This window comes from Stigmatopora argus, chromosome 17 (genome assembly GCF_051989625.1).
Source record: "Stigmatopora argus isolate UIUO_Sarg chromosome 17, RoL_Sarg_1.0, whole genome shotgun sequence".
NCBI classification, from domain to species: Eukaryota; Metazoa; Chordata; class Actinopteri; order Syngnathiformes; family Syngnathidae; genus Stigmatopora; species Stigmatopora argus.
In genome coordinates this window covers 13,274,133-13,293,405 of record NC_135403.1, presented here as the reverse complement: position 1 = coordinate 13,293,405, position 19,273 = coordinate 13,274,133, and the positions used below count along the sequence as shown (strand labels likewise).

The window sequence follows — 19,273 nt, the reverse complement described above, 5'->3', positions numbered from 1 at the left end:
ACCACAAATCTTAAAAACTGTTTTTCACCCAATTCCAGTCTTCTAAAAATTCCCGACCTCGTGATCGGATTGTAGAACGTGGCTAATTGTTAACCTCCTGCTGTATTCCCTAATTCACTGCATTTGATGACTATATTTATAGAAATTGCGAAGGCTGGCATTGATGCCACTAGACGTCCAATCCGATTTCCCTGGACCGCAACCGGTCCGGGACGGTGGGCAGAAACTCAAAAGCTCTCCAGACGCCGTTCTGAGGGAAAGCAAATGATTGCGCTGTCAGAATGTTCCTTTGACTAATGAGGATAAATCTCTCATAAATAATACATTACCGCCGCAGATATTAAGACCCGGTTCTATTCAAAGCGCCCCGGCGAGGGAATACTCCGCCGCTACCGGCCCGGCGTGACCTCTGACTTTGTCTTTGTTGGACTCGTTCTAACGGTCGGCGATACATCTCGGGCCAAGTGACAACGCTGCATTTTACTTCAGATCGCTCATCAAACTGCAGCTTCACTCCAGTCGACGTCTTTTGATCAACTTCTGATGTCTGCGCTAAAGACTGCGTCCTTAAGGGCCTTTTGTTGAGTTTATTATCATCACATGTATCATTTATCAGTGTTGACCTACGTTTTCTACCTTGTATGAATGTCTTAATAGCGCTGAAGTACTCATAAAGTATCCTTTCGCATGCTCTGAACTTTCTGCGACTAGGAACTTTCACATCTCTTGGGAGACTGGTTTGGACATTCGACATTCAGGGATGTTGTCCCGGATCGGAGAAGCGATTCCCGCAAATGATGTGATCACATCAATTGTTTAAGCCAAATGATTGAGACTGTTTGATGGAAACCAGATGCTCTGATTTGGAGACTTTGTAAATACACACAATAGTTGTCCAATCCTCTTTCCCCCTCGAAAACCCATACCGGTGTCAGCTTTGGTAAAGGCAATTACCCCCAAGTCTGCTTTTTGTTGCTTCAAATCAAAGTTTGCCGCCTCCTGTGGGCACTTTTTGGCAGTCGGCCGTCGAATTTACGATCGTATTGGCCCCCGGGTGCCCCCTTGAAACTTGCGCTTGCGGGTTTGGTGGTTTTTAATAAAATACAGTGTTTCTTTCAGGGCTCTGAACAGATTGCGGAGGCGCAGCCGTGGGGGGCGGGGGATGGCTTACAAATTTGCCAAGCTGTTGTTTCATTTACCATCTTTGGTTATCGGCTGCTCTTTCTTTGCGCCGACTCGTCGGCGGCAGATGCTAATAGTCGCGTGGAAGCGCTTTTCTCCAGACTTTGCTGGCGGCGCCTTGAGAATCCCGCAGACGGTCCGTTGCCAGCGCCGCCGCTAATCGTCCTCCGAGCGAGTTTACAATCGGACTGAGAAAGAGTGCAACATCTGTGGCGTCTTATGCAATGGGGTGAGGAAAAGCTGCAACCCAGGACGGGAATGTCGCGTCGCAGAGGTTTTGGGAAGAAAGCTAATTAAAAAAAGGTGAGAGGTTAAAATACAGTAGTCCAAGTTCCGTAATCAGGGGTTTTCAATATAGAATATTGTCAAAAAGTATTCCAAAATAACAAATAAGCTATGGAACGGTTTGCCGCTGCGTCGATGAAGGGCTTACGACTCAATAAAGAGCGGTAGACGAGACTCGTTGTATTTATCGTGCGATGAGTCGTAAGACGAAATTGAAAGAGGCTCAGATGTATCATTTAAATTCAAAGTGGAGGCAAAAAAGGCATAATTAAAATTAGATGACGCTCAAAATATGCTTTCAACACTTAGTCTAGTCTACTTGTTATGTGAGCTGCATGGTAACATCACTGTTTTTCCCCGAAAAGCAATGTCGAATGTGGAACTCAATCCCAAAGTGGCACCAGGCGGGAAAATATATCCTCTCGACCACTCATGTCTTTCCAAAACAAGCAATTTCAGGACAAGTAGGAGAGAATTCTTCCTTTTTGCGAGGTACAAAAAGGCACCCCAACCAGGCTCCATTTCCAGCGGTGTTTGAGACCACTAAAATCTCTCAAATTCAAACCCTGAACCTCAATACCGTGACGCAGCTGCGCTCACCGCCAATTCCTGCCCCGCCGCTTCCTCGGAAAGGCGCGTACACAAATACCCTCGGGCTATGAGCCACATGCCGCCTCGCCATGAGATAATTTCCTAATCACACACAGCGGCTCGTTTCGAATTCCTCTCACAGTTGACAACGCAAAATGAAATGCATCCCGTGTTTTCGCCCTCGCCGAACAGCGCCCCCGCCTGGTCAGGGTTCTCGGGTTCCCGTTCTCCGGCGTTAAATCCCGGCAGCGGAAATCCAATTACGCCGTTTGCTACGCAGGCTGCTAACGTTCTGCGCTCAAATCAGTCAAATTAATCAATATGCAACCTTTGTGCATTGCAGATGAGATGCACATCACGCCAGTGGAGCAACACTATGTGCAAAATACCATTAATATGGATATCACGCTTATGATTCATATTCCGAGAGCACGGATAGTAGCGGCAGGCATTATGCGGATGCAACTATAGAGGAAAATTCGTTTTTTCACGGCAATCGCAGGTCCAACCCGGAAAATGGGATATTAGATTAACATTTTATGTGTTTTTCGGATGACGAGTCGCACCAAAATAAAGATTTTTTTTTTTCATAACCAAAGAATAGATATTTCTCCTGGGTGATTGACAATTTAAGAAATTACATCTTTTAATATAGAGGACCAAATAAATTATGAAAATTAGCATAACATATAGTCAATAAAAAACATTATGTGCGTCTTTTTGAAAATGTGTAAGGGGTTAATAATATATATGAAAGTAAGACCTCACTGCTTTTTTGAGTTCATGACAAAAAACAATTGTTTGTTTTTCATATTTCACAAAAACAACAAAAAACTTATTTTTTTCCATCACCTATCCTCCTGAGTTCTGATTGCTTTTTTCACCCACACAAAAGCCACTTGCACACCCACATAAAAGCCACCCGCACACACTAGACTGGCACTGAAACATCATTCCACGCCAGCCATCCCAGTTGAAATAATTTGTCATCTATCTTTGTTAATGAGTTAAGTTAACGTAAGCTTTTTCTTCACAGAAAAATAAACAACATTTTCTGAAGATCATCCAAACGCCGCCAGCCCTCCCAGTCAAAACTGATTGGCATTTATGGCCGTCAATATTACTGAAACAAACAATGGACGCCAACTATCCCAGTTGAGAGATTGGACGCCTACTGCTGCTAATGAGGTACGAACACTAAAACTTTCCTTAACAGAAAAAACAGTAAGTCAAATTTTCTATCTTTTTTAGCCCCAAAAATAATTGTAATAATAGTTTATCTGAATATTTTTCAATGTCAATTAATGTTTCAATGAATGACTTGCAACGGGAAAGTAGTAAAACGTGAAGAATAATCTTTAAATATCATCCGCCGACTTGCATATTTTCGTGATCCTTTGTTTGCGCGGTATGTACGCTAACCGTGTAATGCTTCACCTTAGCATGTATTACATCATGTTATTCATCTCGCCGATCCAATTAACTTTTGCAAGTTATTCGATGGAGATACAGCTTCAGCTGATACGCTAGCGCCCAAGTACAGTACGGCAGCGCCAAAGCGGCCCGGTTATTATAGCTGATGGATATCGCCGTTTCTCAGTCGACGACGGCTAAACCGAGACTCGTTTGAAAAAGTACGCGCTATCAGTGTGTTTTCCGAGCCAGGCCACAAAATTGAAGAGATAAGACGCCGGGCCCAGAACGGGTGGATTCCCAGGTCTTTCCACGTAGACTCTGATCACGTAGAGCAAGAGTGTCAGACTCGGGTTGGTTCGCGGACTGCATTAATGTCAACTCGGTTTCATGTGGGCCGGACCATTTTAGATATAATATTTAGATTTTTTTTTTTAATAAATGGATTAAAAGAACTGGATTAAATCCCTGAATATTCAGTTTTTTATAGATCTTAAACAATGTTATTTTAGCTTTTTTTATATACTTTAAGATTTTACAAAATGATTTTTGAACTAAAAACACAGAAAAAATAGATTAAAAAATTACAATTAATGATTTAAAAGAGGGAAAATCAGGAAATTTAATATACATCTATACTCTTTTAATTTGATCCTAAAATAGAAAGTCAGCACTCATGATTTACTTTCCCGGGCCATACAAAATGATGTGGCGGGCCAGATTTAGCCCCCGGGCCGCCACTTTGACACATGTGACATAGAGCGACTTGTAACCAGACCGAAAATGAAAGAACCTTAACCTGGTAGTAGCCATCTTGTTTCTACACGTTAAATCCACGAAAATAATAGTGGATTTGTGGTTTTCCGATTGTCCAGGTGACCTTTCGCTATTATTATAAGGTCTTAATTCTGAGGCATTTTCAATTAGTGAGAGTAACTTGCAGCTTGACCAGAATTTAAAGAATCATAACTTAACTTGGTCGTGTGTTTTTGTGTATTTTTCGACTCTGTACTTGACCGGTTGCTTCCCATTAATACTAAAGGACGTCCAATCTATTAAACGAACAGTCACAGTTTTCCGATGGGTCCAGTATAACACCAGATGACCTTTAATGATCATTTTTAGAAACTTGCTATCTTAATTATTCCATTTCGGCAGGGTTAGCTCACGCTACACTTGCCATTTGCACGACTATGTATTTATTGACGATATGGACACAAAGGTCAAATATCGAAACAGCTGCCAGTGTCTTATCACACCCGCCACATACGACTTGAGCGACCGATATCGATCGGGTCGATTGCATTTTCTCATCTCACACTTAATTAAGCATTGCAGACATTTTTTCCCCAAAATCGGACACGTGAATGTCAAGGTGCGGACAAGACGAACACGCTTGTAAGCGATACTAATGGCGAGCGCATTTCCGTGGAAATACGAGACCGAAAAGTCCATTAAGTCGGCAAAAAAACATATATATATATTTTTTTTTTGGACAGGACAGACGAATGGATGTCATTAGCTTTGATTTTATAGGCAGTTTGTCCAGCGACATTTATCGTAGAAATAGGAGCGCTCTTTCTAAACAGTCTTTTAATAAGGAAAATGGGATGCGGGTACGTAATTATGGTGACAATCATGACGCAATAGATGGTCAATCATTTGAAGTGGGAGGAGTGGCAGCCATTGGACAAAGTTGTTTAAATTATTTGCAAAATAAGAAGACAAAGTGCTGTGATTGGCCATTTATCAACCTCAATGTCTAAAGAAGAGTTAAAGTATTCTGGTAGGGTGACAAAAAAACAAAACAAAACATAATTTTAGTCACTTGTTTTTAGCATGTGGCTAGGCACTAGTTGACGACGAGAGACCAATCCGTTTGTGTGTCGTGGCTCTTTTAGATTCACGATTACGATCTTTAGAGCTTCGAGAAAAGCAGCTTTTACGACGGCTTTTTGTCCGCCGGACAAGAAACAAGAAAACGCCAAACCGTTTGAACCGGGGCGCATTTAATGGAGCGTGGCGGCAAAGGTGCTTCACTTCCTCCCTGGCGACTACTCATGGGAAGTTTAGATTCCTAATAAATCTCTGCGGAGGCGTGAGGATCGATAAAAGATGACGACGGTCATCGGAGAGCGAGGGAGGGAGCAAAGCACTCAGAAGTAGATGCGGCGCTGCCCCCCTTTGCCGTAAAAGTGCTTTATTGACTTTTATTTAAATGAGCGACCTTTCGTCTTCCAGTGTCAGAAGCGCTGGCTCGTCACCTGGTCGTCACGCCGCCGCCGTAGACTTTTTTTGACATTCCCAAGGTCGCCGGCAGTCTCGTAGTGCGGGAATTATTACTACCACGGTCAGGAGTCCATATTTACGCCGTGAACAAATGTCGCTTCGATTTTTCGTTAATAGTTCAGCTTATTCCGAAATTGGACTGACCGTATTTTCCGGGTTAAAAGTCATCCTTTCTTTTTCTTCTAGTTCAACTGGACTTGAGAAGAAAATGTTTTGTTTTAATTACAAAAACTGGAAATTCTCTCGAGTATTTTGAATTTAAATGTATATCTATTTTTTATTTGTATTTTGCAAATTCATTAAGAGAACCAAACAAAAAAAATATAGTTTCTTATTTTTCAAAATGGTGAAAAAACGAAATATTTTAAACACCTAATTTATTCAGTCCTCACTGTCAGTAAGGACGATTAAAAAAATGTAAATTACATTTCAGCTAGTTATGCTAATGCGTACATTTGGTTCAAAACAACGTTTAATGTTTTTTCTCGGTTTCTGCTAATCCCTTCTCCAAATGATTTTTTACTCCAGTGCAACTTTTAATCAGAAAAATAGCGTAGTTCCTGCATGATTCAGAATGGAATTAACCCCAAAAGATCAAATTAACGTTCCAATCCGAACCAGCGTGAGTCTTATTACAATCAATCAGAAGATAATGTGAGAGACTTAACGGCTCAGCGATCGCAACGCTAACGGCCGACATTCCTTCGCACGTCGTCGGCGTTCCGCGTGACCTAATTGGCAGGTTAACCCCCTGACGTCCTCGCCGCTTCAAGCGCTAATGTGCAATGATGTGGAGGAGGCGCACCCGGGGACGAACGGCGTGCTGCTCGGAACGCAAATTGATTAATCAGTAATGGCAAAAAACGAAAATTGACAGTCCTTTGTGACTTTTGGTCTCCTGAAAGACTCTAAAACGCCATCAAAGTCCTCCAAGAAAGTTTAGCAGAAGAATTGAAATGTTTTGGCTGTAAAAAGACATTTAAAAATCGAATCTATAACCGATTCATTTTTAAGAGTGAACTCGGTTTCCTGCCTTGTGATTGGCTGCCAACATAGCTATGGCTATAACTATGGCTGCCCATAATTAGCTGAAAGATCCGGCACCCCCGCGACAATTGTGAGGATAAGCGGAACGAAAAATGAATCAACGATCAGCATAAAATGATTTTGGAATTTCAATTAAAGGAACATTTATGACCATTCTATGCAATTATATCGATAGATATCATTGGAGTTGGAATAAAATCAAGATTATGATCCGGTTCCAGACTGGAGGCAAGACCGGCTTTATTGCAAGACTCGTCTTTTATAGGCTGAGCACAGTACAGTGGAAACACGAAGGACATCTGCTCTCTTTCGTCAGCGTTTTGGTCCAAAACATATCTTTCTTGGTAGGTCAGCGCTCATATAAACCTGTTAACTACGACTAACGGGTGTCAGAATATATTTTTCCACAATAATATAAACAAAAAATAGGGGTGTCTTTAATCATTTCCCTTCATTCTCAATTTCCGCGGGTCCCCGGGCTCAATTCCCCGTTGCAAACAAACATTTAAAAGTCCATTTTCCATAATATCACCTCTTAAAGACGACAGACTTTTTAACAAGACGCATCCTCGGATGAGTAAAACATGCTCAGTGGCTTTAACGCGAGCCCGGGTGACGCCGCTAAAAATGGCGGCTCCGTAACTTCATTTGCACCTCGGCGGGCCGTGAGGACAATTAGCAGCCGCGGTTGTTTGCCTTCGAGTTTAACGGCGGCTGTTCACGAGGCAAACGCATTAGAGATTATTAGCATGCTAAATCAATCCGAAAATGTCACTTGGCCGCTTGCCACTTTGGTTAAATGAGGTCAGACGTTAGCAAAGGTGGCGTCGCTTTGAACGTAAACGCTTTTGTTAAGAAAGTCAAGTCAAACGGGGTCGTTTCGCCAAGTCCCGCATTTCTCCGATACAGCACACGACAGACGAAAAATAGAGAGAACTGGAACTAAAACGGCCAAATATGCGCTTCCAAAGTGACCTTAGCATGTTTGCGCAGATGGAAAATAAGAAGTGAAATGTTATCTTCGGGGTCGCTTGCGGCTCAAAGGACAAAGTCAAACAACGACAGCATAACTAGCTGATCCGTGACGTCTTCCTGCTTCGCTAACTCTTCCCCAGAATTACTGTGACAACAAATTCTGCGAGCTCCCATTGGAGATAAAAATTGACTTGACGAATGAGGACGCACTTCCCGGGAAGTTTGCGTCAGACATCTTAAACCCAAAAAGACATGAATGTTTGGCATTGAGAACAAAAATCTGGCCAACAAAACCGTAAAAAGGACAATTTTAAGCTTTAAAAGTGTTGACTTTAATTTTTAGAAGACTTTGTTTGCGTCGAAACTTGCACTTTTCCCCCGTCTTTATTTGCTTCAAATATGATTCCTTATACTCAGTTACCATACTTCACAGACTAAGATTTTTTTTTTAAATGAGCATTTTTCCAGGACATTTTTTCAATTGCTCAAAAAAATCCAAGAACGAACATTAAACGTTAAAGTCATAGTAAAATAGAGTACAACAGACAAAATAGGTAACTGTTAAATTAATCTTTTAACAGGGTTTTGAATACGTATAGCTGAAAAAATACAATCTGTCCAACAAGTCACATAAGGGACACTTGAGTATATGTCATAATCCCAGTCAAACTATGAAAATACTGTAATTTATAGTCTGGAAAATACAGTAGTCGTAGTGGAATAATTTTCTGCACCATTCTTTAGGGACTAATTTTTACAGACTACTTTATTAGCAGCAGTTGGTCGACCCTCAAGACTTTTGAATAATCTCCACGTGAAGCCCAGGGTCCGCCGTTGAGACCCGAATGCCCGTATTGGAACGTGCTGACCACACAGAATAGCGGAGTCCCCTCGCGTGCCAACCCCGGCGTGTGTGCGCACCGTCCAAGCGGAAACTATTGGGGGCGATTCAGCAGACAAAATGGGATTTGACTCGGGAGCCCGTTCGCTGGCCGATTCAAATCGTTGACTTTTACGGAGCGGCCCGAAGGCTACGTAAATTGTAAATTAATACGAGGCGACAAAAAAGAATGCGCGTGCCTGCCAGGTGGGCTGACATGGCAAATGTTGTCACGTGATATATACACGTGCTGCATCTGGAATCTTTCCTTGCAGAGACAATGATAGACACGTAGGACCTGGTGTCCTTCTGCTGGGACCAAAAAAAGACTTTATCGGTACTCGGGGGTGTTCGTTCCGTCTGATACGATTACTTCTACTTAAGGTAGCAGTGATACTTTCTTCACAGTTTGGCTAGACCTGCGACCTATATATATATATATTTTTTTTTGTCAGACCTCCAACAGCTTATGTCAAGTTTTATGGGCTATAGTTACGTATATAAAAACATTGATGTTACGTTAGCTGGTGGCTATTTTCTTTGTACGTATACAGATTGTTTTTAGTCATCTGATGAATTCAATTAAAATGCGTCTTGTAGTCCAGTTCCCCTTTCATTCTGCATTCTTTGGCGAGTACGTAAGCACAAAATTGTTAAAAAGGGAGAAAATTGTCTCAATTACACGTTGACGCCAATTAGCTCCTCGTTCACGCCCACCTAGACGCTCACAAATACACAACGTGGACTAACTAAGAGCGGGAATGGCACTTTCAGGCCGAGCTGGTGATACCTTCTAAAAGCCCCTTTTCGCCAGTGGCCCAGCCGGTGGTCCACTTGGGCTCATTTATCTGCCTTTGAAAGGGGGTCTGTGATCTTTTCTGCTCTTTAAAGTCAACTTGATAACTGCGTCAGAGAGCGTGTCGCTGTCACCCTGCCCTCTCCCTCAGCGGGTTTCATCTCCGTGGCTTTTATCCCGCAAACTAGCGCTGCCATCAACATCGTTACGGCCCACTCTCACCCCCGGGACGGCGTTCATTAGGGAGTCGATCGACGTCAGGTTATGCACAAAGTTGCGTCCCGGTAAGACCTCGACGATCACGGTTACGAGTTTTACGTTTGTCGGATCTGCGGGTAAAACACGTGTCATGTTTCTTGCTAATCTACACTTTTCTCCAGAAAATTAAATCCTCACTGTATTAAAATACATTTTTTAACTAAAAAATTCCAACTAATAACAATAGTAGTAGTTACCTTGCCCACGTACTGCGGATCAGAGCCCATGTACTCCTCCAGCACAAAGAACTGGTTCCACACCCAGCCCCTCTTCACTCGTTGGATTCCGTTCCTGGCGGGACCCAGCAAGTTCCTGGGGCGCGCCCTGGCCACCATCCTGCCGAGTCCCAGCGGCGAGGGGGGCGGGCGTAAAGGGGGCGGCGAGGCCGACCCTTCCTGAAGGTGATACCAAAGGAACAGCAGCAGGCAGTTCCTCGCTAGCATTGGCGGTCTGTGCGGGTCAGCTCTCGAAATCGAAGCGGGGAGGTGAGAGCCCGGCCACGGTGGAAGCACTTTGGCGCCGGCCAACGGGCGAAGGAGGGCGTCGGGCCTTTGCTTGTGGAGGACTCGCTTTAGGGCGTCATCACCTGAAACGCATAATACAAAGGTTAAAAAGGATAACTGACTCTAGTCTCAGGTTCACAAAGGTTCCGATTACAACACCCCTAGCTGGGATCAGTTTGAGGTCCCCGCAAAATGTTGAAAATGAATCAATTATGAATATTGTACTTCCTTCCTGGAGGCCACCGTAAAACCCAGCCTAATTTCTGCCCCAGACGCCTGTGTCATATCTAAGAAACGACAATAATTCCTTTGCTTTAATGACGGTAAGTCTGGCTGACAATCGCCGGGCAATCCGTATCGCCGCAACCTGCCGGGGGTTAAAAAAAACACGCAGAAAAGGCTTAAGAAAGTATAATCCGTCTTGCCGACGTGCAATTTAATACGTAATCTGCCGCGTGTTTGTGTCCTTTGTGGCGAGACCGACGCCGCTTGTCACATCCTTGTCACGCCGTCTTATTGAGTCGCATTCTGTATGCCAGATAAAGTAAGCAACTGGAGTGAAACCCTCGGAGAAAATAATCAAATGTCGAAAACGCCAGCACGCAATCATGTCCGGACACAAAAAGTAATTGTACAGTGACTTGAAGGTTGAGTGAGGTTTGAGGGTTTTTTAACTCACTCACTGTAGCAATTCGATGTACTTTACTTATTAAAATAACCCAAATTATCCAATTAAGCAACAACCACGTACAGCCTGAGAAATAAAGCTTGGGTCCTAAAATCATCTGTTTAAGGATTCCTTCATTCATCTGCGCAGGGGTGCTGGAGCCCATCCCGGCTAACACTTGGTGGTAAGCGGGGTACACCCTGAATTTTTTTGCCAGGCAATCGAAGGGCACAATGACACAAACGACCATTCGCACTCGAGCATTGAGGGCCGTTTTCGGTATGTGGGAGGTAACCGGAGTACCCGGAGAAACCCCACGCAGGCTGGGGGGAATATGCAAACTCCACACGAAAACCTTGCAATTGAACCTTGGGTCTCTGAACTGCGAGGCAGGCACGCTATCCACTCTGGTGCTGTGCCGCCTATTTAGGAATTACCAGCGATAATCTGGGAACACGTTGGCGGTCCTGTTATGTTTTCATCTGGTTTGTTGTTCTTCATCACTTAATGAGATCTCCAGCAAAGCAAGAAGCTGAGCCACTAATTTCATAAACGGAGCCCTCGTCGACTCGATTGTCTTTGATTAATTACCCGACCCGGAACATTGACTTCGGCGGCAGATTAGGGAGGGCGCCGACCCCCAGCGATTTTTCTTCATGCGGCGTTATCTGAAAAGTCAAGACTGATCTGCAAAAGTTCTGGTGGCGAGGACTTGTTTGACTCGGGTCACCAGCGCTTCTCCCGCAGGTCGCAAGTCATTTAACGAGGCCGTAATGGAAAATGACTGTTCTTGCAAGCCCTGCAAAATCGGGGCGCCCCGCAAGGGCTCGTCGCATATTTGATGGGCCAAGTTCATTAGCATGTGTCGGGCTGGCGGTCGCGCGCTCTGACCCGTCGCTGACGGCGCCGTCCTCGGTCTCGCGCGTCGCCTTCGATTCTCGGGAAACGAGGCGGATCCTGGCGGAACGGGAAATGTCTGGAACCAAACTCATCCGCCGAGAAAATATTTAGTTATGGATCCATCAGGAAAAATGGTTCGAGTTATTTCCGGATTCAGTCTGGTTGAATCGTGCCATGATGTCCTTAATTTGAGTTTGTAAATTTCTTCCCGAGAGTTTTAATAGTCTACGTGCCAAAATGTTTACTAATGTATTTACTTGTTGATTTGAATACACATAACAGGTTTTTGTTGCAACGTAGAATATTCAGTGAATGATAGATGAATCAAATTGCGTGCATTCCAACACCGTTATTGATCAGCAGCAAATCATTTCAATATTAATCTGTCACCAAATTCTAATAATCATAAATCTCAATGCCAATTAAGGCACCAATTGTATTGCCCTCAATGGCATTGTCAGCTAACAAGTTAAGGATTAATCCGAGGGTTAATTTAGAGATTAATGGATTCATTTGACAGATGAATCGCTTGCAAAATTGTCCGGTTATTTCAAATGAGCAATTAATCGCTCAAGCGTAATATCCAACTCTTAATTGCTTCATTCCAATTTTACATGCATTAACAGTGGTGGACGTCCAATCCATTTTGACTGGAAGGGTGAAGGAACGAATGTATTGCAGTACGAGCGAATACATAGAGTATGGCGTTCACGTTGAGAACATATCTAACTTGCCTGTGAATTTTATCTTGTAACGTCGCCTTGGTTCTAAAAATGCTTCAAACAATATTGCATGCTGCACAACCAGAGCGAAAAGTCGCGGCGGGTGCAGCGCCGAAGACTTTAATATCGGCGAGGCCTTCGGGGGAAGCGTGGGAGGGGGGCGCCGGGGTGAAGGAGAGCTAATGAAAAGTAGCGATGTTAGCGCCACTCTTCTCGCGTTCGCCAGACAATACAAACTTTGCTAACGTGTATTTGCTACTTTAACGTAAATGTTGAAAAAGTTCAGTTAAGATAGGGACACTTCAAAACCAAGACACCACGCTAAAATCAGAATCTCTTTGAATCCTGGAGCGACACAAGCAGAAAAATACAAATGTGTACAATTGCTTTTTATACAACAGTAAGTAACGAGGATTTTTATTACGTCATTTCTTTGACACAACCGTATGTGATACAATTTCTGTATCAAGAAAACGGGTTCAAAGACTCCTGCCACACTGGAATTGTAAAAGAACTCTCAAAGACCAAGTCTTCGTGTCTTCGTTTGATCCCTTCCTTATGTAAAATGCCCGTAAGGGGAAAAATAGAATGTCTCAAAACCAAAACAACCCCAAAGACGTCTCTATTTTAATGGCAAGTTTACCCCCAAATTGTGACTTTGGAAACCCCTAACTCGACAAAACCTAATTAGCACACCCTGACTCCCTCAAGGGAGTAAAACTGCGTCAAAACCAAAACTCCTCTCTCCATTTATAATGCCATTAAATGTCAAAAGAAGGAAAATATGTCCTTCATTTAAGCGCCATTTGTCCACTCGACTTTGGCGCGTGTCTGTGGTCTGTCCGCCCATCTGTTGACGGGACGTTTCCCTTCGAGCTCACCAACAAAATGTTTGACGAGCTCGTCCTCGCGTGCCAAATTCTTCCGAGCGAGCTCCTCCGTCCGGGAGCGCATTAGAGAGAGAGACGTATCGTCCCCGCCGATTATTTTAAGTCCGTTCATCGAGCGGCATGGGATGTGTTTGTTTGAGACATCATAGGATGAATGGACTCGGTCCAGCCGGGTTGAGAGGATGCCAAAACTTTTGAAGGACCTGGAATGTCCTCATCCTTTCACCGAGTTCATTACGGAGAGCCGGCCAACACACGATGTCCTGCCAATGTTTTTTACACTACGAGGACGGGTACCGTTCTGAAAGTCGGCGTTTGAATTCGCCTCTCGGTGGTAATTTAGATGTTTGTGGAGCGTATTGTGGTCAGGAAGAAGACAAGAACTTTCAGGAAGACTTAGAAGATCTTGAATAAGAGATTTTAATTGGTTTTGGACGGAATTTGACTCGTTTCTGAGAGCGTATTGTGGTCTGGAAGAAGACGAACATTCAGGAAGACTTACAGGATCTTGAGTAAGACATTTCAAATTGGTTTCTGGACTGAATTTATACATTTGTGAGAGTGTATTGTGTTCAGGAAGAAGACACGAACATTCAAGAAGACTTAACTGATCTTGATTCTGACAAGGCGCTAAGGGTGTCATAGAGTTGAAACGTCATAGGTCCAGGACATCGTAACTCGAGGACTCGCTCGTGGAAACCAATCTTGGTCTCGCATTCGAGCAGGATCAAACTAGGAACCTTTTGACAGTTGTCTAGACGTACAAAGCAGGTGTTCCACTGTGTTCCACCTGCTGTCAGGAACTTGATCAGAAATAGCTCAGATCCGAGCCACTGGGGGATAGCATGCTCGGGTTTCCATGGTAATGCCATCAACAGATCTGGCACACGAACACGAACGTCTGCCAGTTAGAATTCAAGATGTTTTTTCCGACAAGATGAATCAAGTCCATTTGAATTTGAACCAGCTCGGCTGCAGCCACGAGAGACCCGAGGGGAAATTGTAGGACGGCGTTCATACCGCCTGAATTTTTACACGTAAAAAAAATAAAAGACCATTGTTAAGATCAAGAAGGTCAGCGATTCAGATATTAAAAAAAAAACATGGCACAATTGACCTTTTGCTAAGGCTTGACAATCCACCGAATTTATTATGCATTATGAGATGTTTTTAAAAAAAATGTTATTGCGCTTTGAAATAATAATTATGGTTGGGTAGATTTTTTGTTGTTGTTCCGTTTGGAAGAGTCCAATTTTGACACCGATTTTGGAAAATCCGATGTGGTGAACTTGTTTAGCAGTTGTTTAACCAGATATAGATAGATGTCCTATCCGTTTGGACTGGGAGGGTTGGCAGTGAATGATCGTGTACAGTGGCAGAACATTAGATTAGAACTTTATTTCGTGTAAAATGATGGAATGATTGTAAAATTAAGAAATGGAAGGAATAAATAAGATCATCCTTCATCCTATCCATTTTTGAGAAAATGTGATTATTAATTTGGTCTGGACTATTGTTTGTGTTGTTGTACTTTGTCATTGGTTTCGTCCAATTTTAGTTTTAATTTTCTTATTCGCTTTATGGAACCGAGATTTCACTCTGATGGTCAGACACGTTTATGAAAACCATTTCAATTAAGTTAATTGAAAAAATGTGATTTGGTTCTCATTCTGGGAATTAATTAATTGTTTGTAAACCTAGATTCTATCTGTTCATGTCTTTTGGTTCGTCACTCTCGAATTAAAATCAGTCGCCGTCTCGGAATGGAAGCGGAGGATTTTGTTCGTTTGTCCGTCCGTTTGTTTTTCAGTCAGTCGGTTCATGGAGAGGGTCACAAGGGCTGCGGGGGTGACAGAGCCTACGAGGGGCAGTCACCCCGGATCAGTTGGCAAATTTAATTCATTTCATTCTCACATATTGCTTCAGTTCAGTATACAAATTTGGTCCAGCTTGATTCTATCAGTTTGTCTTTTGATGGGTCGCTCTGCCCAGCTGACACATAGCCATTGTTTACATTTGAAAATAATAAATCTGTCCTCAATTTGCGGCGTGGGAACGAACTCCGAGGCAAACGGCGACAACGCCAGCCAACGGGATCGGTCCGTTTTGTTCCATCTGTCCGACCACGTTTTGCCGTCTCCAAATGACTGTCCTTCGGCCCTCTCAAGCTCCGCCCTCGGATGGTCTACTAACCCGAGGGAGGCTATCATCTGACGGCGGTGGGGGGGGCTTCGAAATCGGCGTCCCTGCCGTTTGAAGTAACGACGCCCGTGGCTCGAATTTGCGGCCCTGTCGCCGCGCGTCATTAAAGCGGCGCCGGGGAGCGCCGCGCTGGCTCGTAACCGGGCAGATAGCGGCTGACATTTGCCGGGAAGGGAAATGTAAAGTTTAAACTGGCCAAAAAAATAAATAGAATATAGACTCCGGGTAAAAGCAAAGAGGCATCACTGGCAGTTCGGCGCACGAGAGGTGCCGCTGTATTAAAATTAATATCGGCCCGTTAATGATGAAAATCACGCCGCGGCCCGTAAATAAACAATGCGCGCGCCGCATCCTTATCTGGAGATAATTGGTTTACGGCTGCGTGTAGCGCGGTGCGGCTTTTTTTGCCGCTGTGGAATTTGAAAAACTGTCATTTATCAAGCAAATGCATATTGCATGACCTGGAATACATCCGTTTTGATATGTTATGACATCTATACGGACTCCCTCACCAGAGGCTGGGAAGACAACGCAAATATCCATGGAAACAGTCTAGTGGTTTTGATGTTAAAATGGATTTCGGAGGTGCGGATTGTCGGCAAAAAGAATTTCAAGGCCGTGGAAAAAAAGGGAATTGACTATCATTTTAATGGACAGTTGGAAACAAAATGGCCTCTGAATGACTCACCAGGGCAACGTTTCAATTATGAAAATGTCAACGTTGTCAGTCATTTCCAGGATTTTTAGGCGGCATATTTTGGCACAAATTGAATAATTTGCGTCGTTATGATCACATTTTATAGTGATTTTTCAACCCAAAAATTTAATTGCGGCCCGGCGGCTGAGTGGGTAGCGTGCTGGCCTCTCAGTTCTGGGGTGCTGGGTTCAAATCCAGGTCGGTCTAGCTGTGTGGAGTTTGCATGCTCTCCCCGTGCCTGCGTGGGTTTTCTCCGGGTACTCCGGTGTCCACTCACATTCCATAAACATGCATTTTAGGCTGATTGGACACTAAATTGTCCATAGGTGAATGTCCTCCTCACTACGGATTCAGGGTGTCCCCCGGGTCTGGCCCAGAGTCAGCTGGGTTAGGCTACAGCACCACCCCGTGACCCTAATGAGGATAAAGTGGTTCAGAAAATGAATGAATGAATAATAAATTTGCATTTGTCCACAATAAAAACAATCTGCGTAATATTTTTTACTGGATCAAAGATCAGATGGTCCTGCGTCGTCGCACCCTAACCTTGACTGACCTCACCCGACCTTGATAAACCGTGACGATAAACCGCGACGTTTTAATCACATAAAGCCTTCCACCCGTCGTCTTCCTCTCATTACCCCCCTTGAATAATAACCCGCGCGCACACAGTGCACGGCCGCCATTACGAGCGCCATTACGCCACCGCGTTCGCGTTTCCTCTTAATTAGACGTCGCTAAATGTTAGCGGTTAAAACGCTGGCGAGCCAGTCGTTCGGCGGGAGGATTTAGGGCCCGGCCTAGCAGATGGCGATAAATTAGATATGAGGGGAAGGGGCGGGGCTGCCCGGACGATACATCCCAACGCTCGTTTAGCGGCGGAAGAAAATCAAACCGCCGCCTGGACCCGGCGTCACGCTCCGTTCGAGTCAGATGTCGCGACAAGTGTGCCGTCATGGCCGAGATTAAAATCTTATTCATAGTTTGGAGGGTGAAATTTTTAACTGCTAATATGAATATTTTAGTATTCAAATTGTGGCGCGGCGCGGCCAAAAAGGATTTGGTGCCAGCTTCTAATTGGATTTAATTGCTTTACAACTAAATCAATATTATGAACGCTTTCCAACTGTAAAATTGGCTTGGAAGCGCCAGATGGATTTTTGGCGGAGAATTCGGACACAGAAATCAGTTGATGAAATGGAAATTTTGCCCCTGGAATTTGGTGGGTATATCGTTTTAGAGTTAACATATAAATAAACCAAAAAAAAGCACGGGAAGACTGCCATTTTGGATGAAACTGGTCACTAAAGAAATATTTGAATCATTTCATGTTGTTCAAAACTGTTTGAAAACTTTTGGTAGATGTCAACCCGCAGAAAAATCTCAACAACATATTCCTAAAAATAACAGGACGTTTTTTATTTTGCTTTGAGAATGTAGGCTGATTTAGACAATGTGTTTTCTTATTTTCAACAAATCTTTGGAAAAATCCTTCAATTTTCCTGGACAACATTTTTTTAACTAGGTCTACAATGTCTTGTGTGTCTTGTGTCTGTCTTGCTACTGCAACCAAGAAATTTCCCAAATACAGGATGAAATAAAGTTCTAATCTAATCTGTTAAACATATCTTACAATCAGACCCCAAAAAAAGTCTCTCAAACTTCACTGTCTTTAGCTAGCAAGCCTCGACTGAATTATTGCACTCATTCAAACGCTTTTCTAAATAAATTCAACCTCCGACAAAAAAGTCACATGACATTTGGTTAAAAACTGTTGCCTAAAATGCATTCTCAACACCTGGCAACCAATTGTTCCCCTTATTAATGATTACAATTCCCCTTATTAAGCAATAAAAAAACATGAAAAACCGTATAAAATACAGGAAAAATGAATACGTTGCCAGCCATGCATTCTCACGATTTAGTCATTTCGCCAACACCTTGTCGCGTTGACAACCTCCGACAAAAAACACTAATGCGTCGCCGATTCCTTTTTTCAAGTGCCTCAAAATGGTGTTCCAAGCACACGTGTTGCACACCTGGTCACATTCCCCTATTCCGATTCACACCGGAGTGTTTAATTCTGCACTTTTGTTCCAAATACAAGCACATTAGCCCGGTCTCGGGCGCCAGATTCATCACCACGCTTTTTTTCTATTACCGCACTCATCTAAATGCAAATGGGAAGTGTCCCTTTTCTCCAACAGGAGGACGCTCGGGTGGAATTGAGACGCCGTTTCTCCCTCCCTCGGAAATGCGATCTGAGCTAAAGAATGCTTATCGTGTTGACTCAATCGCGGCGGGTGTGGGGGTTGTCGCTGTCGGAACAAGGGCGCTTCTTCGTGGCCCGTGCCAAGTCGCGGCAAACACCTGAGCTTTTTGCAAAATGGCGCCGTAAGAAATACCTTCTGCAAAACTAACCCCAACCCCTCTTCCGAAAAAAATCAATGTCACTGCCGTATCGACCGAGCGTGACGCACGGGTGTTTTTGTTTTATAATTGAAGAAAAATGTCAGGCTTTATTTGCGTTATTGTCGGAAAATGCCTGAATGGGATTGAGCGAGCTATCGAGGAGAATAACATCCTTTTACTTGGGGAAATAACTTTGTTTGCGTAACGCCGACATTTATACCATCTTTATTGTCTTTTTGTTCAGGGATTTCACAGTGATTTTTTTTCATTTCGTCTTTCTGATAAAGAACCACGTGGAAGCAAGTTGACTAAAAAGTCATAGGCGATTGTTAGCCTCAGTTTAGCGCGTTTTTCTGGACAATAAGTCTAAGTCGCACAACTTAAAAAGAAATATAAAACATATTTAAGTCACATTTTTGAAGGGGCATTGCAAAGAGAGTCAATTATAGTGATGAAAATACTCATTCCAAATCATAAGCAATTTATAACACATATATAAGTTGCACAACTTAAAAAAAGAAATATAAAACATATTTAAGTCAAATTTTTGATGGGATTTTATTA

At 43.4% G+C, this 19,273-nt stretch overlaps 1 protein-coding gene across 1 annotated transcript in view; it reads right to left on the bottom strand.

Moving 5' to 3' along the window:
- The window catches only part of LOC144091703 (cadherin-12-like), a 77,262-nt gene that overhangs the window by 45,363 nt on the left and 12,626 nt on the right, over nt 1-19,273 (bottom strand). The window contains exon 2 of the mRNA XM_077624274.1: nt 9,914-10,302. Coding sequence (XP_077480400.1) covers nt 9,914-10,159 — 246 coding nt within the window. The 5' untranslated portion in view covers nt 10,160-10,302. The remainder of the gene's footprint in view (nt 1-9,913; nt 10,303-19,273) is intronic.